The sequence below is a fragment of the Oncorhynchus kisutch genome, unplaced genomic scaffold, assembly GCF_002021735.2.
Source record: "Oncorhynchus kisutch isolate 150728-3 unplaced genomic scaffold, Okis_V2 scaffold3875, whole genome shotgun sequence".
NCBI lineage: Eukaryota > Metazoa > Chordata > Actinopteri > Salmoniformes > Salmonidae > Oncorhynchus > Oncorhynchus kisutch.
The window spans coordinates 144,988-169,837 of NW_022265820.1; the positions used below are offsets into that span (position 1 = coordinate 144,988).

Below are 24,850 nucleotides of genomic sequence, written 5' to 3' on the forward strand. Positions count from 1 at the left end.
ACCCTCAGCCGAGCAGTGAATTTCAAACACAGATTCAACCACAAAGACCATAGATGTTTTCCAATGCTTCCCAAAAAGGGCACGTATTGGTAAATGGGTAAAAATGATAAAATCAGACATTTAATATCCCTTTGAACATGGTTATTAATTGTACTTTGGATGGTGTATCAATAAACCCAGTCACTACAAAGATACAGGCGTCCTTTCTAACTCAGTTGCCGGAGAGGAAGGAAACCACTCAGGAATTTCACTATGAGACCAATGGTGACTTTAAAACAGTTGCAGAGTTTAATTCCTGTGATAGGAGAATACTGAGGATGGATCAACAACATTGTAGTTATTCCACAATACTAACCTAATTGACAGAGTGAAAAGAAGGAAGCCTGTACAGAATAAAAATATTCCAAAACATGTTTTCTGTTTGCAAAAAGGCATTAAAGCAATACTGCTAAAAAATGTGGCAAAGCAATTCACTTTTTGTCTTGAATACAGTGTTATATTTGGGGCAAATATAATACAATACATTAGAGTACCACTCTCCAAATTTTAAAGCATAGTGGCGACTGAATCCTGTTATGGGTATGCATGTAATCATTAAGGACTGGGGAGTTTTTCAGGATAAAAAATCAACGGAATGGAGCAAAATCCTAGAGAAAAACATGGTTCCGTCTGCTTTCCACCAGACACTGGCAGATTAATTCACCTTTCAGCAGGACAGTAACCTACAACACAAGGAAAAGTCTACACTGGAGTTGCTTACCCAGAAGACAATGAATGTTCCTCAGTGGCCGAGGTACAGTTTTGACTTAAATCTACTTGAAAATCTATGGCAAGACCTGAAAATGGTTGTCTAGATTTTAAGCAACTGAGGAATCATTGTGTGAGACAAACCAGAAAGGCAAAATCTGACTAATATGTAACTGCTCTTTTGGATTGTATTTTTTATTTTACCTTTATTTAACAAGGCAACTCAGTTAAGAACAAATTCTTATTTACAATGACGGCCTACACCGGCCAAACTCAGACGACGCTGGGCCAATTGTGCGCCACCCTATGGGACTCCCAATCATGGCCGGTTGTGATATAGTTTGGATTCAAACCAAGTTGTCTATAGTGACTCCTCTAGCACTGAGATGCAGTGTCTTAGACCACTGCGCCACTTGGGAGCCCGGCTTGTAATGGTAATGGAAAACCGGCTAAATTCTGTCAGAGAGACAACTGTCAGAGAGACCTGAAAATAGCTCTGCAGCGACACACCTCATCCAACCTGACAGAGCTTGAGAGGATCTGCAGAGAACAATGGGAGAAACTCCCCAAATACAGGTGTACCAAGCTTGTAGCGTCATACCCAAGAAAACCTGAAAATGCATTTAATCCATTTTAGAATAAGGCTGTAACAAAATGTGGAAAAAGTCAAGGGGTCTGAATACTTTCTGAATGCACTGCATTATTTATCAAAGTGCAGCTGCTATTACTCTTAAACCTTTGGATGTCATCTACCATACATTCTTAGAAAAAAGGATTCCGAAAGGGTTCTTCGGCTTACCCCATAGGAGAACCCTTTTTTGGTTCCAGGTAGAACTCATTTGGGTTCCATGTAGAACCCTCTGTGTAAAGGGTTCTACATGGAACTAAAACGTGTTCTACCTGGAACCAAAAAGGGTTCTTTAAAGGGTTTTCCTATGGGGACAGCTGAAGAACCCTTTTAGGTTCTAGATAGCACCTTTTTTTCCTAAAAGGGCAGAAACCTTTGTTTGCAATTACAGAGATCATACGTCTCCTGTAGTTCTTGACCAGGTTTGCACACACTGCAGCAGGGATTTTGGCCCAATACAGACCTTCTCCAGATCCTTCAGGAGCAATATGGACTTTCAGCTCCCTCCAAAGATTTTCTATTGGGTTCAGGTCTGGAAACTGGCTAGGCCACTCCAGGACCTTGTGATGCTTCTTACGGAGCCACTCCTTAGTTGCCCTGGCTGTGTGTCTCGGGTCGTTGTCATGCTGGAAGACCCAGCCACGACCCATCTTCAATGCTCTTACTGAGGGAAGGAGGTTGTTGGCCAAGATCTCGTGATACATGGCCCCATCCAATCTCCCCTCAATACGGTGCAGTCGTCCTGTCCCCTTTGCAGAAATGCATCCCCAAATAATGATGTTTCCACCTCCATGCTTCACGGTTGGGATGGTGTTCTTGGGGTTGTACTCATCCTTCTTCTTCCTCCAAACACGGCGAGTGGAGTTTAGACCAAAAAGCTCTATTTCTGTCTCATCAGACCACATGACCTTCTCCCAATCCTCCTCTGGATCATCCAGATGGTCATTGGCAAACTTCAGACGGGCCTGGACATGCGCTGGCTTGAGCAGGGGGACCTTGTGTGCGCTGCAGGATTTTAATCCATGACGGCATAGTGTGTTACCAATGGTTTTCTTTGAGACTGTGGTCCCAGCTCTATTCAGGTCATTGACCAGGTCCTGCCGTGTAGTTCTGGGCTGAACCCTCACCTTCCTCATGATCATTGGTGCCCCACGAGGTGAGATCTTGCATGGAGCCCCAGACCGTGGGTGATTGGCTGTCATCTTGAACTTCTTCCATTTTCTAATAATTGCGCCAACAGTTGTTGCCTTCTCAACAAGCTGCTTGCCTATTGTCCTGTAGCCCATCCCAGCCTTGTGCAGGTCTACAATTTAACCCTGATGTCCTTACACAGCTCTCTGGTCTTGGCCATTGTGGAGAGGTTGGAGTCTGTTTGATTGAGTGTGTGGACAGGTGTCTTTTATACAGGTAACGAGTTCAAACAGGTAATGAGTGGAGAACAGGAGGGCTTCTTAAAGAAAAACTAACAGGTCTGTGAGAGCCGGAATTCGTACTGGTTGGTAGGTGATCAAATACTTGTGTGTGTGTGTGGGGGGGGGGGTTAGTGTAGTGTAATTCTAGTAGGGGAGGCCAATGGGAGAGAGTTTCAGAAGAGTAAAATATCAAGAAGAGTAAATATTACACTCACACAAGTTCCAAAAGAATAAAGACATTTCAAATGTCATATTATGTCTATATACAGTGTTGTAGCAATGTGCAAATAGTTAAAGTACAAAAGGGAGTCCCATAGGGCGGCGCACAAATGGCGTCGTCCGGGTTTGGCTGGTGTAGGCCGTCATTGTAAATAGGAATTTGTTCTTAACTGACTTGCCTAGTTAAATAAAGGTTAAACGTAAAAAAGTAAATACAATTTCCCTGCTGTAATGGCACACTGGTATTTCACCCAAAAGATACGGGAGTGTCTCAAAATTGGATTTGTTTTCAAATTCTTTGTGGGTCTGTGTCTCTAGAATCGTCATACATTTGGCAGGACTCTCTCTCTATCTCTTTAACCTCTCTCTCTCACACACTCTCTCTCTCCCATTGTCTCTTTAACCTCTCTCTTTCTCTCCCCTCTCCCTCTCTCCTTCCTCTCTCTCTCTCTCTCTCTCTCTCTCTCTCTCTCTCTCTCTCTCTCTCAAACACTCTCTCACTCTCTGTGTGTGTGTGTGTGTGTGTGTGTGTGTGTGTGTGTGTGTGTGTGTGTGTGTGTGTGTGTGCGTGCGTGCATTTTTAGCTGACTCAGAAAGCCTTAAGGTGATGCACTCCTGCTCTCTTCCAACGTCCCCTAATGACCTCTTCACTCCCGAATTAGGCCTCCTACACGTGCCTCTCTCCTTTCCTCCCTCCCTCTGCCCTCCCTTCCTCCCTCCCTCTGCCCTCCCTACCTCCCTCCCTCTGCCTTCCCTACCTCCCTCCCTCTGCCTTCCCTACCTCCCTCCCTCTGCCCTCCCTACCTCCCTCCCTCTGCCATCCCTACCTCCCTCCCTCTGCCTTCCCTACCTCCCTCCCTCTGCCTTCCCTACCTCCCTCCCTCTGCCCTCCCTACCTCCCTCCCTCTGCCTTCCCTACCTCCCTCCCTCTGCCCTCCCTTCCTCCCTCCCTCTGCCTTTCCTACCTCCCTCCCTCTGCCTTCCCTACCTCCCTCCCTCTGCCCTCCCTACCTCCCTCCCTCTGCCATCCCTACCTCCCTCCCTCTGCCTTCCCTACCTCCCTCCCTCTGCCCTCCCTACCTCCCTCCCTCTGCCCTCCCTACCTCCCTTCCCTCACTAAGGGCCCCATCCCAATTTAAGACATCTATTCCTGTTTTACACACTTCTCAGTAGTTGGTATTCAGACTGATCTAGTTGGATAGTTTTTATTCAGACTGATCTAGTTGGATAGTTTTTATTCAGACTGATCTAGTTGGATAGTTTTTATTCAGACTGATCTAGTTGGATAGTTTTTATTCAGACTGATCTAGTTGGATAGTTTTTATTCAGACTGATCTAGTTGGATAGTTTTTATTCAGACTGATCTAGTTGGATAGTTTTTATTCAGACTGATCTAGTTAGCTAACTTCTCCATATTCTGTTTGCTATCTTTCTTAACATTATCTGGGTATTTGAGTTTCAATGTGAGTTCAACCATCATTCAGTTAGTTCTCTCCATTCATTAGTCACAATTTAACCAGCACCCATCTATTGTTGTGACTACCTGGACCTAACATGTTGTTTTTGAAGTATTGAAACCAAACCAAATGATTTCAATGAAAGTGAATGTAAGAAGCGCTCATCATTTCAATTAGGCTACATGTAGTATTACACACACCTGGTTTCAATTCCCATATCATGTTCCTTATTTAACCCTCTGGCATACATGTCTGTTCTCTCCGTGATTGTTGGTGTCTTAGTGGTTGTTGTAGGTGTTAGTTTGTATGTATTTTCCTATTTGGAATATTGCTTGTATTTTTGTGAGTAAACTCAGTTGTGTTAATCAAACCTGTGTCCTGCGCCTGACTCCGCTACATCTCTGCACCCAATCGCTGACATTATAAACACTCTAAATAGGTCAGGCACCAGACAGGGAGCCAAAGAAGGAAAAAAAAAATGTAGCCTATATTATTTCAAGGCTATAGCCTTTAAAGAAATACATTGTGAAGCATTTGCTAGTGCGACATACTAGGCTGGTAGGAAGTCAGGAACATTAAGCGCTAAGCATTTAAACAACATTTCGTTGTATCAAATCATTATAGTCTATAAATTGCACATAAAGGCTGTGACTTACGTAGAATTAAATACAAATGATTTATGCTCAGTGCCTTTCAATTCATTTTTAGAAACACCAGGATGGCAAGTCTGTGGCTTAAGGCCCATGTGATGGTGGCTTCAGGCCCATGTGATGGTGGCTTCAGGCCCATGTGATGGTGGCTTCAGGCCCATGTGATGGTGGCTTCAGGCACATGTGATGGTGGCTTCAGGCCCATGTGATGGTGGCTTCAGGCCCATGTGATGGTGGCTTCAGGCCCATGTGATGGTGGCTTCAGGCCAATGCGATGGTGGCTTCAGGCACATGTGATGGTGGCTTCAGGCCCATGTGATGGTGGCTTCAGGCCCATGTGATGGTGGCTTCAGGCCCATGTGATGGTGACTTCAGGCCCATGTGATGGTGGCTTCAGGCCCATGTGATGGTGGCTTCAGGCCCATGTGATGGTGGCTTCAGGCCCATGGGATGGTGGCTTCAGGCCCATGTGATGGTGGCTTCAGGCCCATGTGATGGTGGCTTCAGGCCCATGTGATGGTGTCTGGAGAGCAGACCAGCAGTGGAGAACATCCTCTCCACACTTGCAGAGCCACTGGGGATGATAAACACCTGTTTGGCCACTCTTGCCAGGCTGGGCAGGGTTGTTTTCTACATTTGTCTATAGGTAGGCCTAAAGGTTTATAGACAAAATAACGCAATCAAAATGGAAAGTTCTTTGAACGTGGGAATATGCCAGGCCTGTTTGGCCAAAATCAGTTATGGCCTATTGTGTAGATAATAGAACGGAAATGAACTAAACCTTTAAGAGATGTCAAAGCAAACTTTATTTGTCACTTGCGCTGAATACAAGTGTAGACCTTACCGTGAAATGCTTACTGACAAGCCCTTTACCAACAGTGATTTGTAGTTTAGAAATACTTCACTACAGTGACACACTTAATTAGATACCCACTTTCTGTTAGCATGTGCACATAGTAAGTACACCATCATGCTTTTGGGACATGTGTCTTTTCAGATTCCACAATGATTCTTTAGTTGTGGCCAGAACGTCATCCCTCTCTTGCTCTTGGTCCTCATCTTTATAAGTCACCTTGATTTGGCACCTGTGTGTTTGATCACTTTCTTTATGACAATATTTAGAGAACTTCATGACAGTAGCTAAAGCAAGGGGCTGTAGCAGCACACCAGTAGACTACAGATGCATGCTGGGCCGGACACGCCCTGAGCTGGTGAAGTGAGCACTACTGGAGCAGGCCGACTTTCCCAGCCTTTGGGACACTCTGGTCTGGACAGCAAAAACACTTTAAAGGGCTGATCGCCAGTTCAAACAATAACAAAGTGACACTGTAACCGCTGTCGAATTCATAGACAGAGCAATGGATGAAAGGACTGACCATACATGATACCAACACGATACTTTAATCATGCTCTGAGGCTATACAGTGTTTGTTTACATTTACATTGTTTTACTCCAACGTTTGTAAACTTTTCTTATCATTTGGGTTCTGATGGGGCACGACCTTAGAACTAAGCTCATGAGGCATTGATAAGTTCTATTCTTCTAGAATCAATGGGTATGTACTGTATCGTTCATTTATACATGCAGAATCAATGGGTATGTACTGTATCGTTCATTTATACATGCAGAATCAATGGGTATGTACTGTATCGTTCATTTATACGTGCAGAATCAATGGGTATGTACTGTATCGTTCATTTATACGTGCAGAATCAATGGGTATGTACTGTATCGTTCATTTATACATGCAGAATCAATGGGTATGTACTGTATCGTTCATTTATACATGCAGAATCAATGGGTATGTACTGTATCGTTCATTTATACATGCAGAATCAATGGGTATGTACTGTATCGTTCATTTATACATGCAGAATCAATGGGTATGTACTGTATCGTTCATTTATACATGCAGAATCAATGGGTATGTACTGTATCGTTCATTTATACATGCAGAATCAATGGGTATGTACTGTATCGTTCATTTATACATGCAGAATCAATGGGTATGTACTGTATCGTTCATTTATACATGCAGAATTGATATAGCAGCTGCAGGTTGCCCCTTTAAAGCCATTTTTTCTCAGTTTCCTTGGTTGCGCAGTTATTGCTCTTTGCATTTGTAGGGCAGTTTTGTGCTCAAGTGGCTGACCTGCCCTTATCCTATATCTGCCTCCGGTCCCTCTTATCGCCATGGGTACAAGTGTCACATCCTGACCTTAGTTCCTTTTCTATGTCTCTATTTTGGTTTGGTCAGGGCGTGAGTTTGGGTGGGCATTCTATGTTTTTCATTCCATGTTTTGTTCTGTTTGTTGTATTTCTATGTGTTTGGCCTGGTATGGTTCCCAATCAGAGGCAGCTGTCAATCGTTGTCTCTGATTGAGAACCATACTTAGGTAGCCTTTTCCCACCTGTGTTTGTGGGTAGTTATTTTCTGGTTAGTGTGTGTTGCACCTGACGGAGCTGTTTCGGTTGTGCCTTTTGTTACTTTGTGTTTAGTGTTCAGTTATATTTATTAAAATGCCGAACATGTACCACGCTGCACCTTGGTCCTCACCTTCTTCCACCAACGGCCGCTACAACAAGTAATCCCTTTCCGATTAAACAAGACATTTTTAGTACATGTTTCATTTAGACTCAACACTCAATTCAGACTCTTGACTTTAATCATTGGAGGAGTGAAATGGGAAGTGTGTTTAGACAGACATTTAAAGTACTTCATTATAATTATTATCACTGTTGTATATTAATATAATAATTATATTAATAATGCATTGAACTACATCCATCTATTCTGCCAACAGTGCAAGTAGGGGTGTGGATCAGTATCTGGTGGGACCACCATTTGCAGTGCAAGTAGGGGTGTGGATCAGTATCTGGTGGGACCACCATTTGCAGTGCAAGTAGGGGTGTGGATCAGTATCTGGTGGGACCACCATTTGCAGTGCAAGTAGGGGTGTGGATCAGTATCTGGTGGGACCACCATTTGCAGTGCAAGTAGGGGTGTGGATCAGTATCTGGTGGGACCACCATTTGCAGTGCAAGTAGGGGTGTGGATCAGTATCTGGTGGGACCACCATCTGCAGTGCAAGTAGGGGTGTGGATCAGTATCTGGTGGGACCACCATTTGCAGTGCAACACTGTTACTGTAATTTAGTTACTCCAATATGTTTTCATTAATTGAATTCCCTTAATCTATTTTATGAGAATTTGTAAGATTCTTGTTTGCATAAAATAGACGGAGATTAGTCTTATCAATAATAGATAAAAGTATTTATTCTCGGAGCGCGCTGCCACGTTACCACGAGCAACAGTTTATATACAATAACATGACGTCATTTCATTGCTTCTAGAATGAATCCCCTCCTCCCGATCTAGAATTAAGTGAGTTTAAAAGTTCATTCCAACTCACTAACACACTCACACAACATAACTGAATTAACTTTTGACCCCTCACCATTATCGATCACCACTTAGCTGACAGCTCTAATTAACAGAAAACCTAGGAATGCACTCACTGCCTTATCTAAAACACCCCAGAGCTCAGTTTCGTCGGTTCAACCATAGGTTAACGACCATATCTGCTTACTTAACCCACTCCTCCCCAGACTAGTTTGGAATGGTGTTAGTTATATTTAATTACTCCTTGTCCGTGTCACACAATCCCTTCTTTTGAACTCATATTGTTAATCACATATAATAAAACAGAGTATAAAGTTTACTTAGTTACAGTTCCATTTAAAATGAGGATATTGTTCAGTCATTTATGAATAATATTCCTAACAAACACATCGCCTTCGCATGGAGTTGATCAGGCTGTTGATTGTGGCCTGTGGAATGTGGCCTGTGGAATGTTGTCCCACTCCTCTTCAATGGCTGTGTGAAGTTGCTGAATATTGGTAGGAACTGGAACACGCTGACGTACACGTCGATTCAGAGCATTCCAAACAAGCTCAATGGGTGACATGTCTTGTAAGTATGCAGGCCATGGAAGCACTGGGACATTTTCAACTTCCAGGAATTGTTTACAGATCCTTGCGACATGGGGCTGTGCATTATCATACTGAAACATGGTATCTGTGTGCATTCAAATTGCCATCGATAAAATGCAATTGTGTTCGTTGTCCGTAGCTTATGCCTGCCCATACCATAACCCCGCCGCCACCATGGGGCACTCTGTTCACAACGCCCAAACGACGCCGTACATGCTGTCTGCTATCTGCCCGGTACAGTTTAAACTTCGATTCATTCGTGAAGAGCACACTTTTCCAGCATTCTGGTGGCCATCAAAGGTGAGCATTTACCCACTGAAGCTGGTTCTGACAGAAAACTGCAGTCAGGTCAAGACTGTGGTGAGGACGACGAGGACGCAGATGAGCTTCTGTAACGGATGTGAAACGGCTAGCTTAGTTAGCGGTGCGCGCTAAATAGCGTTTCAATCGGTGACGTCACTTGTTCTGAGACCTTGAAGTAGTAGTTCCCCTTGCTCTGCAAGGGCCGCGGCTTTTGTGGAGCGATGGGTAACGATGCTTCAAGGGGTGACTGTTGTTGATGTGTGCAGAGGGTCCCTGGTTCGTGCCCGGGTATGGGCGAGGGGACGGTCTAAAGTTATACTGTTACACTTCCCTGAGATGGTTTCTGACAGTTTGTGCAGAAATGATTTGGTTGTGCAAACCTACACTTTCATCAGCTGTCCGGGTGGCTGGTCTCAGACAATCCTGCAGGTGAAGAAGCTGGATGTGGAGATCCTGGGCTGGCATGGTTACACGTGGTCGGTCTGTGGTTGTGAGGCCAGTTGGACATACTGACAAATTCTCTAAAACAACTTTCTTATGGTAGAGAATTTAACATTCAATTCTCTGGCAACAGCTCTGGTGGACATTCCTGCAGTCAGCATGCGAATTGCATGCTCCCTCAAAACTTGAGACATCTATGGCATTGTGTTGTGTCTCAAAACTGCACATTGGAAACAGGCAGTATGTCTAACTAAAGTTCAGTCACGCTCAAGTCCAACTGAAAGTTCAAATTGCAGACTGCTGCACTGAAGGGTTTCAAAACCCCCTCTCTCAAGCACAAAACCTGGGGTTATGAATGATCTACTATTCTATAATTTTTTTGTGAAATGATGTGGTCTGCGTGAATGACAGTGCAGGGAATCTTCTTTAGTGAAATAAACCCAAACCTGGACTCGATGCAAAGCAAATGCAGATCTAGTGATCAACCATCTCAGGAATACTGACCTGGGATCTAGTCCTCCCTGTCCACATGACCTTATTCATTATGATCAAAAAGGATAAACAGATCCTAGATCAGCACTCCTACACTGACACGTTTGATAAATATGGGCCCTGACTTTAGTCTTCTGATGCAACAAAAATATGTATTTGACCTATGACTGCATTTTTCTTTTTTTTTAAACTAGAGGAAGAGAGAGAGTAATGAGAAAGACGAAAACAGGAAGTATGTTGTGGAGGAGCTGTGTCAGGGTGATAAGGCAGAATCCCCCTACCCTTCACTATGTTACTTATTTTAAGTCCTATACCGTTCCTTGTAAAACACATGATTCTGCTTCTCATACAGTAGGCCTTACAAGGCCTTAAAAAAGGTTACCTAGCCACTCTACAATAGGCCACCTAGCCACTCTACAATAGGCCACCTAGCCACTCTACAATAGGCCACCTAGCCACTCTACAATAGGCCACCTAGCCACTCTACAATAGGCCACCTAGCCACTCTACAATAGGCCACCTAGCCACTCTACAATAGGCTACCTAGCCACTCTACAATAGGCTACCTAGCCACTCTACAATAGGCTACCTAGCCACTCTACAATGGGCTACCTAGCCACTCTACATGAACCTAGTTACCCTAAAATAGGCTAGCTAGGGAACCTACAATAGGCTAGCTAGGATACCTACAATAGGCTAGCTAGCCACTCTACATTAACCCATAATAGTCTAAGCCCTGTATTACAATTATTTGATGAACATTTTTATTTAGCTATTAGCCCATACAAATGCATTGAATAACAGATCCACTACATGGAACAGATAGTACCCCCCCCCCTAAAAAAATCTAACGGTAGTTTGTTCTGAAGTGTCTGTCCAATATCTGAGAGATATATTAGAATGATCAGTAAAAAAAAATTACATGTATTTAACCCCTTATTTTTGTCACTAAACAGTCTCCATATATATTTCCATTAATTTCTTCAACTGGTACGAGGGGACCTTCAGACGAGTCTTGTGAGCATTCTAGAGCAAAACAACGGAAATGTCCGTGTCCGCGAGAGTCTTACCTTTCCACAGAGGTGTCATATCAGTGTGTAGACCAAACTGCTCGGATGCTACAGACAGAAGTTGGCAGATGGGCTGTAGAGCAAAACGAGGTCATAGAGCAAAACGAAGAAAGCATTCGTGTTTGTGAGAGTCTCATCGGTGTCAGCTTTCCATCAAGGGGTTATAATAGTTTGCAGGCCAAACCGTTTGGAGGTTACAGGTGATGTTGTGAGAAGACCAATTTTCAGGATGTCTAATGGTCTAACAAATACCTCTCTAGCTCTGTCAACTTTCACCCCGGATGCGAAAGTATGACATAGGTTGATGAGGTGGATTGAGACGCATCCAATGCAATAAAACATATCTCTAACTTAAACTGACAGATTTTGATGAGGATTTTTGTATTATTCTAATTATATTTTCCACTGGGGCGCGGACATCAACCTTAGGGGGTTTTAACCTAGCGACGCTACAATAGGCTAGCTATTAAACTTAGAATAGGCTAGCTAGCAAACATACAATATGCTAGCTAGGGACCCTACAATAGGCTATAGCCACTCTAAATTAAGCGAGCAACCCTACAATAAGCTATAGCCACCCTAAATTTAGCTAGCTACAGTATTTATAGGTTAGCTAGCTACATTTAAAGAGAGAGCTGAAGTTTTGCAAGAAATAAAAACTTGTGAATGATGAATGAGTTACCTGATGCGGACACTCTGACCGCAGGAGGTCAAATGCATTAAAGGGGAGATGTTTAATGTTGCAACTAGAATAGATTGTGATGTTACTAGCTATGCCTGTCATGGACTGTTCGCTAACACATTTTTGGGGAGCAAAATCTATTCTAGAACCCTCCTGCTGAACAGGGTTCAACAACCAGTTACTGAGTGACTTTCGGTCAAGACACAAACAGGGTTATAAAGTTCAGAACCATGTTTGAACACAAAGGAACAATCTGAAGTTCAAACAAAAACAAACTGGGCAAACCGCTTAAGGATGGGGCAGGGGAAATGTAACCAATCAAATTCAGAGACTGGGCTATAGATGCAATGACTGACCATCGGGCTATAGATGCAATGACTGACCATTGGGCTATAGATGCAATGACTGACCATTGGGCTATAGGTGCAATGACTGACCATCGGGCTATAGGTGCAATGACTGACCATTGGGCTATAGATGCAATGACTGACCATCGGGCTATAGGTGCAATGACTACCCATTGGGCTATAGATGCAATGACTGACCATTGGGCTATAGATGCAATGACTGACCATCGGGCTATAGGTGCAATGACTGACCATTGGGATATAGATGCAATGACTGACCATTGGGCTATAGATGCAATGACTGACCATCCATGACAAGAATTGTAGTTTTTAAAATGTCTGGAAGTGACTTAGTTTGCATTTTATGTTATATTCTTCCAGAATCAACAGCTAGTATAGAGTATATAATTAATTTAAACATTCAAAAATGGAGTTAGCAAATCACAGATTACCCCTTTAACATTTAAAAGTAATGAATAGACACATTTTGTCATTTAGCCTTCCAGATAACGGTTTCCTCCCAAAGGCCATTTGTAATGACTTATCATACTATGTGTCTAGCTAACTCCTAAGGCTCATGCTAACACATAGTTAACCAATGTTTCTGTATGAGTTTATGTTTGAAACACTATTCAGTGGTATTGTTTTTTTATTTGATTTTTCTTTAACAAAAACAGAGTACAAAATAAAATTAGACAATAGACCCGTTGAGAAAGTTAATTGGGGGAAAAAAAATACAAATTTGAGTAAATATATTTATTTGTTTATTTTGAAAATGTAATGAATTGAAGGTTATTTGTTGATGTGAAAATTGAAATGTACAGATTGAAGGTTGTATCATTAGATTTGGGGTGTGTTGTGGTCGCGAGAAATTATTGCGAAAAAAATGGGGTCCCCAGAAATTCTGGCGGGAAAATTCAAAACTGAAAAAATTTGAATCCCACTTGAGGTGACTGTAGGATTTTAACAGTGAGGAGACTGACGAAGTCGATGGATTTTTCTTGTCCAGTGTGAGTATTTTGATTTGCAAGTGAAGATAATAGCCGGCAAAATGTGCAAGTATTTACAAGAATTATCAAATAGAGCATTTCAAACAAACCCGAGCAGCATGCCGACCTGTTCCCTGTCCTGTTCCTCAAACAAAGAGTACAGGCTTCTTATAGCAATACCAAAGCCTTCTACATCTGCTCAATTAACATTCAAAGCACATGATATACCCTACAGACCTGTTCAGATAAACATATGTAATAATACAGGCACAAACTTCAATTGGAGACGCTGCTATGCTTTAAGCATCAATAACCTGGGATATAAACATGTCCCCCGGAATAAGCTACTAGCGCGTTACCCTGAATAAACCATGCGCTCGAACGCACCCAATTTCCCCACCAATTGTCTGAACAGGAAATGAACCGAACCCTCTTCAAATCACAAGGGAAACAGGTACATTTGCGAACAATTCTTTACCTTTAACCTAGCGATTACATACATTACGTTCTGGTGATTTTCTTCCATTCCCTAAATGGTGAAACAAGATGCTTGGAGTTCAGGGTCTCAGGGGGTTGGGTTAGAGTGTGTGCTTGCGTGTGTGGTGTGCATTCATGTGTGTGTTTGCCGGCATGTGCACTCGTGTGCTGTGCTCCATCCCTGTTCTGTGCTGTGCTCCATCCCTGTTCTGTGCTGTGCTCCATCCCTGTTCCGTGCTGTGCTCCATCCCTGTTCCGTGCTGTGCTCCATCCCTGTTCCGTGCTGTGCTCCATCCCTGTTCCGTGCTGTGCTCCATCCCTGTTCTGTGTTCACTGCTGGCTGTGAGTGTTAGTATTGTGAAAGGTCATGTCCTTCCGGTAGTGGTGATGACTGACCCGGTAGAAGAGCTGCTCCGGTACCGACTGGCTCACGCCAGGCGTGGCGTATCCCTTGGTGACGCCGACGCATCGGAACCCCAGAGTCTGGTATAGCTGGTGAGCAGCCGGCGAGTAGGCCGTGGTTCCCAAGACGACAGAGAGGTAGCCACGGTCCGCTGCATATTGTAGAACCTTCCGCCCGAGGGCAACGCCAACCCCACGTTGCCGACAGCGCCGGTCCACCGACATGCGATGCAGCTCCACAGTGCCAGCTTCCCCCCGCAGGGCACAGACCGCCACTACACCCACCACACTGCCCTCCAGCACTGCAACCCACAGACAGGAGTCTGAGGGAGAAATAAGAGGGGTGCAATTTGGAAATAGTGGGTTATATCAAATAATATCCTAATCCTCCCATTTAATAAAAGCTGATGTCATTGTCTATTGACTTTTATACTTTAAATGGATCCTTTTCTTGAAAGAACCTAATCACTGACTGGTCATCCTTTTGGGGACAAAGATTTACTATACTTTTTATTTTCTATTGATGGGGTAGACCGAAATGAGCCTGGAGTCAGAGGGATTATGGTGACACATCCACAGGCACTAGCTGTCATTCTAGATGAGTAATTATATTCCAGAATGGAATATAATGTTTTTATGTTTTTAACCTGTTTTTAACCAGGCACGGAATCTTGTGTGCAAATCTATTTTAATAAAATGACTATGTGCAATGTAACTAAACTAAAGCCAACTACACTCAAATAAACTAATATACAAATAAAACGAATGATACATGCATTTTTTTTAAACTATTCCACCAAGACTATTACCTGGAGTTTTCATGTAATGTCCCTCGATGTCGCCCATATCCGTGAGTTTGGCGCGCTCCAGGTAACCAAGGGCAACTCTCCTGCTGTAGTAGCAGCGCGCGCACAGGACAGCGAGAGGCACCAAACAAGTCAGCAAGAACGACTTGGTCGCAATAAAACAAACAACTGCAAAAGCCGTGGCGAAATGAGTTGGTACTATCGCAATCGAGCACAAATGATGCATTCTACTGCATTTTCCCCAAAATGATACTAAATAATGCAATCAAATAACACAAACGGTATTGATGAAATGTCAAGATAGCCTAACTGTAAATTATTACATTTATAACACATTCTTCATTGTCAAAAGCACATTTTCCCAGACTAATGCAATCAAATAACACTGAAAACGAACCTTTTGCTGGAATAACAGTCAATATATAAATAGAAATTGATATAAGACCTATTTCTCCCTTACTTGTCATAGCGGCGTACAGGAGCAGGCTCTCAGGGTGATGTTTTAACCCTCTAAACGCGGTATCCGGAACCATCTCCATCAGCCCGTCAATGAATATGCGCTCGACGTCCGGATAGTCAGCGCTTTCGAATTTACGCACAACCACACGGTCCGTTCTAAATCCATTCTTCCCTTTCTGATGGCACTTTCTCTTCACTTGGTTGTTGTTGTCTTCCATGTTATCTCACTCAGAAACTTTGTTGACGCCTCCCTGGGAAAAGAGAACTGACTCGCGTAAGTCGTTAAATACTATCACACCTTTTTCTTCGTCTATGAGGTTTAACGGCGGTTGGCAGCCAATTTGTTGCATTACCGCCGCCTACTAGACTGGAGTACAACGCCCTTACACTTTGTATGAAAAATAAAAATGTATTAAATTAAATACCATCTAACACTACTCACTAATTTCAAAATTATAGAAAACAAAATTACCACCCTACTGCACTAATTAACCATATTGATTCCTACCTCATGCCATCACCCTGAAAGGATGGTACACCACCACTTAACACACCCTGTAACTCTTCTGATGTCACGTCTCTCACACCCAAACACCTCTCTACAGCTGCCACCACCACTTAACACACCCTGTAACTCTTCTGATGTCACGTCTCTGCCACCACCACTTAACACACCCTGTAACTCTTCTGATGTCACGTCTCTCACACCCAAACACCTCTCTACAGCTGCCACCACCACTTAACACACCCTGTAACTCTTCTGATGTCACGTCTCTCACACCCAAACACCTCTCTGCAGCTGCCACCACCACTTAACACACCCTGTAACTCTTCTGATGTCACGTCTCTCACACCCAAACACCTCTCTGCAGCTGCCACCACCACTTAACACACCCTGTAACTCTTCTGATGTCACGTCTCTCACACCCAAACACCTCTCTGCAGCTGCCACCACCACTTAACACACCCTGTAACTCTTCTGATGTCACGTCTCTCACACCCAAACACCTCTCTACAGCTGCCACCACCACTTAACACACCCTGTAACTCTTCTGATGTCACATCTCTCACACCCAAACACCTCTCTACAGCTGCCACCACCACTTAACACACCCTGTAACTCTTCTGATGTCACATCTCTCACACCCAAACACCTCTCTGCAGCTGCCACCACCACTTAACACACCCTGTAACTCTTCTGATGTCACGTCTCTCACACCCAAACACCTCTCTACAGCTGCCACCACCACTTAACACACCCTGTAACTCTTCTGATGTCACGTCTCTCACACCCAAACACCTCTCTACAGCTGCCACCACCACTTAACACACCCTGTAACTCTTCTGATGTCACGTCTCTCACACCCAAACACCTCTCTACAGCTGCCACCACCACTTAACACACCCTGTAACTCTTCTGATGTCACGTCTCTCACACCCAAACACCTCTCTACAGCTGCCACCACAACCTCTATTTTCTGCGACTTCGTTCCATCCCATCCCTGCAGTACAGTTGATAACCATTGCTTTAAATGCTAAAATCCAATCTTACTGAAACGTATATCACTTTTTGGCCTGTCCCTCTGTAACGGATGTGAAACGGCTAGCTTAGTTAGCGGTTCGCGCTAAATAGCGTTTCAATCGGTGATGTCACTTGCTTTGATACCTTGAAGTAGTGGTTCCCCTTGCTCTGCAAGGGCCGCGGCTTTTGTGGAGCGATGGGTAACGATGCTTCGTTGGTGTCAGTTGTTGATATGTGCAGGTCCCTGGTTCGCGCCCGGGTATGGGCGAGGGGACGGTCTAAAGTTATACTGTTACACCTCTGTACTGGTATATCTCTACTACTCTCACCACTCCTCCCCCTTAACCCATCTTCCTCTACTTTCTTCACTGCCTCAGCATATGACAACTTCTGCACTACTCTAACCCTGGAAACCTCAACCTGCCTCTCTCGCACAGAATATTTCTGATCCCCAGCTCCAAATCTGTCATTCTGCCACTGAACAAGGCAGTTGGCCTACCGGGGGAAACAGTGGGTTGTCATTGTAAAGAAGAATTTGCTCTTAACTGACTTGCCTAGTTGAATGAAGGTTAAATTTAGAAAATATAAAAAATTTGAGAAAGTAGTGGAAAGTGTTAATTGTAGGGTGCCCAATGCTACACATTCTTCTGTCTCATGCCCTTCTGCACACTTCTCACACCTAGGAACCTCCCTCCTACACACTGCTGCCACATGCCCCTCTGCACACTTCTCACACCTAGGAACCTCCCTCCTACACACTGCTGTCTCATGCCCTTCTGCACACTTCTCACACCTAGGAACCTCCCTCCTACACACTGCTGTCCATGCCCTTCTGCACACTTCTCACACCTAGGACCCTCCCTCCTACATACTGCTGTCTCATGCCCTTCTGCACACTTCTCACACCTAGGACCCTCCCTCCTACATACTGCTGTCACATGCCCCTCTGCACACTTCTCACACCTAGGAACCTCCCTCCTACACACTGCTGTCTCATGCCCCTCTGCACACTTCTCACACCTAGGACCCTCCCTCCTACACACTGCTGCCACATGCCCTTCTGCACACTTCTCACACCTAGGAACCTCCCTCCTACACACTGCTGTCTCATGCCCCTCTGCACACTTCTCACACCCAGGAACCTCCCTCCTACACACTGCTGTCTCATGCCCCTCTGCACACTTCTCACACCTAGGACCCTCCCTCCTACACACTGCTGTCTCATGCCCCTCTGCACACTTCTCACACCTAGGAACCTCCCTCCTACACACTGCTGTCTCATGACCCTCTGCACACTTCTCACACCTAGGAACCTCCCTCCTACACACTGCTGCCACATGCCCCTCTGCACACTTCTCACACCTAGGAACCTCCCTCCTACACACTGCTGTCTCATGCCCCTCTGCACACTTCTCACACCTAGGAACCTCCCTCCTACACACTGCTGTCTCATGCCCTTCTGCACACTTCTCACACCTAGGACCCTCCCTCCTACACACTGCTGTCTCATGCCCTTCTGCACACTTCTCACACCTAGGAACCTCCCTCCTACACACTGCTGCCACATGCCCTTCTGCACACTTCTCACACCTAGGAACCTCCCTCCTACACACTGCTGCCACATGCCCCTCTGCACACTTCTCACACCTAGGAACCTCCCTCCTACACACTGCTGTCTCATGCCCCTCTGCACACTTCTCACACCTAGGAACCTCCCTCCTACACACTGCTGTCTCATGCCCTTCTGCACACTTCTCACACCTAGGACCCTCCCTCCTACACACTGCTGTCTCATGCCCTTCTGCACACTTCTCACACCTAGGAACCTCCCTCCTACACACTGCTGCCACATGCCCTTCTGCACACTTCTCACACCTAGGACCCTCCCTCCTACACACTGCTGCCACATGCCCCTCTACACACTTCTCACACCTAGGAACCTCCCTCCTACACACTGCTGTCTCATGCCCTTCTGCACACTTCTCACACCTAGGAACATCCCTCCTACACACTGCTGTCTCATGCCCTTCTGTACACTTCTCACACCTAGGACCCTCCCTCCTACACACTGCTGTCTCATGCCCTTAAGCTTGACACCTGTAACATCGTAATGTATTTGGTAAAAAGGCTCGTACAGGATAACTTATATATCCTAACTTCACTTTGTCGGGCAAAGACGCAACTTCAAAACAACAGACAATGACTCTTCTGTTCCCCCCTCTCGCCTGTCTGCGTCGCGTCAAACGATGAGCATCACAAACACCGGGAATCTTTCCCCTCAGCTGGTCAACGTTTATATTTACTGTTTCCCCAGTTATCACTCCTTTCCTTGAGAGCAAAACAATTCCCTTTTCTTGCCCCCATTAGTTTTACTCCGAGCACCTTCTCCCTCTGACCAACAGAAACACAAACAATTATCACTGGTCCACTTCTGGTTACCCTCACCGATTCCACATCACTCAACTCTGTTTTCACCCACTCTGAAACCACAAAATGTTTAAGCCAAAAGGCAAAAGTTCACTTTTGCCATAAACTTCACTCCTACTGCCACAGACTCGTCTTTTTCCTGACCGTCGGTGTATACCTCTGTCTCTGAGAACTTCCCCACACCTACCACCTCTGATACATCACCCTCATTCACTTCCATTTCTCCTCCTGTCTTCAGCTCCCTCTGCATACACTTTCTACCATTCTTCTTTAACAAACCATCTCTGTTTTCCCACAATTTATATCTGACTCAAACTCACCCTCTTCTCCCCCACCTCTCTCTCTCTCTCTCTTTTAACCTCCAATCCTCCTCCGTTTTCCAAGTATAGTACATCTCCTTATGATAATACTTGCACTACTCCTGACAACCATATTGTTTTGCTTTCTCTAGGGACTCCATTTCCCCCACATTGTCGGATGTAGCGCGCAAGTAAACAAACAGCCTGTCACACCCTGATCTGTTTCACCTGTCATTGTGCTTGTCTCCACCCCCCTCCAGGTGTCTCCCTTTTCCCCCATTAGCCCCTGTGCATTTATACCTGTCATTGTGCTTGTCTCCACCCCCCTCCAGGTGTCTCCTTTTTCCCCCATTATCCCCTGTGCATTTATACCTGTCATTGTGCTTGTCTCCACCCCCTCCAGGTGTCTCCCTTTCCCCCCATTATCCCCTGTGCATTTATACCTGTCATTGTGCTTGTCTCCACCCCCTCCAGGTGTCTCCCTTTTCCCCCATTATCCCCTGTGCATTTATACCTGTCATTGTGCTTGTCTCCACCCCTCCAGGTGTCTCCCTTTTCCCCCATTATCCCCTGTGCATTTATACCTGTCATTGTGCTTGTCTCCACCCCCTCCAGGTGTCTCCCTTTTCCCCCATTATCCCCTGTGCATTTATACCTGTCATTGTGCTTGTCTCCACCCCCTCCAGGTGTCTCCCATTTCCCCCATTATCCCCTGTGCATTTATACCTGTCATTGTGCTTGTCTCCACCCCCTCCAGGTGTCTCCCATTTCCCCCATTAGCCCCTGTGCATTTATACCTGTCATTGTGCTTGTCTCCACCCCCTCCAGGTGTCTCCCTTTCCCCCCATTATCCCTTCTGCATTTATACCTGTCATTGTGCTTGTCTCCACCCCCTCCAGGTGTCTCCCTTTTCCCCCATTATCCCCTGTGCATTTATACCTGTCATTGTGCTTGTCTCCACCCCCTCCAGGTGTCTCCCTTTTCCCCCATTATCCCCTGTGCATTTATACCTGTCATTGTGCTTGTCTCCACCCCCTCCAGGTGTCTCCCTTTTCCCCCATTATCCCCTGTGCATTTATACCTGTCATTGTGCTTGTCTCCACCCCCCTCCAGGTGTCTCCCTTTTCCCCCATTATCCCCTGTGCATTTATACCTGTCATTGTGCTTGTCTCCACCCCCCTCCAGGTGTCTCCCTTTTCCCCCATTATCCCCTGTGCATTTATACCTGTCATTGTGCTTGTCTCCACCCCCTCCAGGTGTCTCCCTTTCCCCCCATTATCCCCTGTGCATTTATACCTGTCATTGTGCTTGTCTCCACCCCCTCCAGGTGTCTCCCTTTTCCCCCATTATCCCCTGTGCATTTATACCTGTCATTGTGCTTGTCTCCACCCCCTCCAGGTGTCTCCCTTTCCCCCCATTATCCCCTGTGCATTTATACCTGTCATTGTGCTTGTCTCCACCCCCCTCCAGGTGTCTCCCTTTTCCCCCATTATCCCCTGTGTATTTATAGCTGTGTTTTCTGTTAGTCTGTTGTCAGTTTGTCAAGACTACCAGTATTTTCCCTGTACTCCTGGTTTCCTCTCTAGTCCCTGTACTCCTGGTTTCCTCTCTAGTCCCTGTACTCCTGGTTTCCTCTCTAGTCCCTGTACTCCTGGTTTCCTCTCTAGTCGCTGTACTCCTGGTTTCCTCTCTAGTCCCTGTACTCCTGGGTTCCTCTCTAGTCCCTGTTTTGACTGTTCTGCCTGCAGTTCTGTACCTTGTGACACTGCCCAGGAGTACTGACCTCTACCTGCCCTGACCCTGAGCCTGCCTGCAGTTCTGCACCTTGTGACACTACCCAGGAGTAGTGACCTCTACCTGCCCTGACCCTGAGCCTGCCTGCAGTTCTGTACCTTGTGACACTGCCCTGGAGTACTGACCTCTACCTGCCCTGACTGTTCTGTCTGCAGTTCTGTACCTTGTGACACTGCCCAGGATGACTGACCTCTACCTGCCCTGACTGTTCTGTCTGCAGTTCTGTACCTTGTGACACTACCCAGGATTACTGACCTCTGCTTGACCTGTCGTTTGCCTGCCCCCTGTTTTTGTAATAAACTTGTGTTACTTCGAACTGTCTGCATCTGGGTGTTATCCTGAGGTCTGATAAGATATCCCATGTTCCTCGTAACGAATGATGAAAGTATGGTACTGTTGACTTTGGCAAGGGACCAAATGGTCAAATATTTCTAACCTTGCATTTCCTACTAGGATACTTGTCCTTACTCAAATCAACGTCTATTCCACATTGGTTCAATGTCATTTCATTGACATTACGTGGAAACAACGTTGATTCAGCCAGTGTGTTCCCAGTGTGTGCCCAGTGTGTTCCCAGTGTGTGCCCAGTGTGTGCCCAGTGTGTGCCCAGTGTGTTCCCAGTGTGTGCCCAGTGTGTGCCCAGTGTGTTCCCAGTGTGTGCCCAGTGTGTGCCCAGTGTGTGCCCAGTGTGTGCTCAGTGTGTGCCCAGTGTGTGCCCAGTGTGTGCCCAGTGTGTGCCCAGTGTGTTCCCAGTGTGTGCCCAGTGTGTTCCCAGTGTGTGCCCAGTGTGTGCCCAGTGTGTGCCCAGTGTGTGCCCAGTGTGTTCCCAGTGTGTGCCCAGTGTGTTCCCAGTGTGTGCCCAGTGTGTGCCCAGTGTGTTCCCAGTGTGTTCCCAGTGTGTGCCCAGTGTGTTCCCAGTGTGTGCCCAGTGTGTTCCCAGTGTGTTCCCAGTGTGTGCCCAGTGTGTTCCCAGTGTGTGCCCAGTGTGTTCCCAGTGTGTGCCCAGTGTGTTCCCAGTGTGTGCCCAGTGTGTGCCCAGTGTGTTCCCAGTGTGTTCCCAGTGTGTGCCCAGTGTGTGCCCAGTGTGTGCCCAGTGTGTTCCCAGTGTGTGCCCAGTGTGTGCCCAGTGTGTTCCCAGTGTGTTCCCAGTGTGTTCCCAGTGTGTGCCCAGTGTGTTCCCAGTGTGTTCCCAGTGTGTGCCCAGTGTGTGTCCAGTGTGTGCCCAGTGTGTGCCCAGTGTGTTCCCAGTGTGTGCCCAGTGTGTTCCCAGTGGGTGCCCAGTGTGTGCCCAGTGTGTGTCCAGTGTGTGCCCAGTGTGTTCCCAGTGTGTTCCCAGTGTGTGCCCAGTGTGTGCCCAGTGTGTGCCCAGTGTGTTCCCAGTGTGTGCCCAGTGTGTGCCCAGTGTGTGCCCAGTGTGTGCCCAGTGTGTTCCCAGTGTGTGCCCAGTGTGTGCCCAGTGTGTTCCCAGGTGTCTCCCTTTTCCCCCATTATCCCCTGTGCATTTATACCTGTCATTGTGCTTGTCTCCACCCCCTCCAGGTGTCTCCCATTTCCCCCATTATCCCCTGTGCATTTATACCTGTCATTGTGCTTGTCTCCACCCCCTCCAGGTGTCTCCCATTTCCCCCATTAGCCCCTGTGCATTTATACCTGTCATTGTGCTTGTCTCCACCCCCTCCAGGTGTCTCCCTTTCCCCCCATTATCCCCTGTGCATTTATACCTGTCATTGTGCTTGTCTCCACCCCCTCCAGGTGTCTCCCTTTTCCCCCATTATCCCCTGTGCATTTATACCTGTCATTGTGCTTGTCTCCACCCCCTCCAGGTGTCTCCCTTTTCCCCCATTATCCCCTGTGCATTTATACCTGTCATTGTGCTTGTCTCCACCCCCTCCAGGTGTCTCCCTTTTCCCCCATTATCCCCTGTGCATTTATACCTGTCATTGTGCTTGTCTCCACCCCCCTCCAGGTGTCTCCCTTTTCCCCCATTATCCCCTGTGCATTTATACCTGTCATTGTGCTTGTCTCCACCCCCTCCAGGTGTCTCCCTTTCCCCCCATTATCCCCTGTGCATTTATACCTGTCATTGTGCTTGTCTCCACCCCCTCCAGGTGTCTCCCTTTTCCCCCATTATCCCCTGTGCATTTATACCTGTCATTGTGCTTGTCTCCACCCCCTCCAGGTGTCTCCCTTTCCCCCCATTATCCCCTGTGCATTTATACCTGTCATTGTGCTTGTCTCCACCCCCCTCCAGGTGTCTCCCTTTTCCCCCATTATCCCCTGTGTATTTATAGCTGTGTTTTCTGTTAGTCTGTTGTCAGTTTGTCAAGTCTACCAGTATTTTCCCTGTACTCCTGGTTTCCTCTCTAGTCCCTGTACTCCTGGTTTCCTCTCTAGTCCCTGTACTCCTGGTTTCCTCTCTAGTCCCTGTACTCCTGGTTTCCTCTCTAGTCCCTGTACTCCTGGTTTCCTCTCTAGTCGCTGTACTCCTGGTTTCCTCTCTAGTCCCTGTACTCCTGGGTTCCTCTCTAGTCCCTGTTTTGACTGTTCTGCCTGCAGTTCTGTACCTTGTGACACTGCCCTGGAGTACTGACCTCTACCTGCCCTGACTGTTCTGTCTGCAGTTCTGTACCTTGTGACACTGCCCAGGATGACTGACCTCTACCTGCCCTGACTGTTCTGTCTGCAGTTCTGTACCTTGTGACACTACCCAGGATTACTGACCTCTGCTTGACCTGTCGTTTGCCTGCCCCCTGTTTTTGTAATAAACTTGTGTTACTTCGAACTGTCTGCATCTGGGTGTTATCCTGAGGTCTGATAAGATATCCCATGTTCCTCGTAACGAATGATGAAAGTATGGTACTGTTGACTTTGGCAAGGGACCAAATGGTCAAATATTTCTAACCTTGCATTTCCTACTAGGATACTTGTCCTTACTCAAATCAACGTCTATTCCACATTGGTTCAATGTCATTTCATTGACATTACGTGGAAACAACGTTGATTCAGCCAGTGTGTTCCCAGTGTGTGCCCAGTGTGTGCCCAGTGTGTTCCCAGTGTGTGCCCAGTGTGTGCCCAGTGTGTGCCCAGTGTGTTCCCAGTGTGTGCCCAGTGTGTGCCCAGTGTGTGCCCAGTGTGTGCCCAGTGTGTTCCCAGTGTGTTCCCAGTGTGTTCCCAGTGTGTGCCCAGTGTGTGCCCAGTGTGTTCCCAGTGTGTTCCCAGTGTGTTCCCAGTGTG

The 24,850-nt window shown here is 46.2% G+C and overlaps 1 protein-coding gene across 3 annotated transcripts; it reads right to left on the reverse strand.

The window, feature by feature from the left end:
* Positions 1-12,828: 12,828 nt before the first annotated feature.
* LOC116372057 (N-acetylaspartate synthetase) lies at positions 12,829-23,854 on the reverse strand. Of its 3 annotated transcripts, none has more exons than XM_031821131.1 (4): positions 23,836-23,854; positions 15,576-15,825; positions 15,119-15,283; positions 12,829-14,632 (listed from the first exon to the last, which is right to left on the reverse strand). In XM_031821131.1, the coding sequence occupies exons 2-4, from the start codon at positions 15,790-15,792 to the stop codon at positions 14,238-14,240; spliced, it is 777 nt and encodes a 258-aa protein (XP_031676991.1). In that variant the 5' UTR covers positions 15,793-15,825; positions 23,836-23,854; the 3' UTR covers positions 12,829-14,237. The 3 variants fall into 3 exon arrangements, with proteins under 3 accessions (XP_031676991.1, XP_031676990.1, XP_031676992.1); XM_031821130.1 differs by lacking the exon at positions 23,836-23,854 and adding an exon at positions 17,241-17,259; XM_031821132.1 differs by lacking the exon at positions 23,836-23,854 and having other exon boundaries at positions 15,119-15,201; positions 15,576-15,831.
* Between the last annotated feature and the right edge of the window lie 996 nt (positions 23,855-24,850).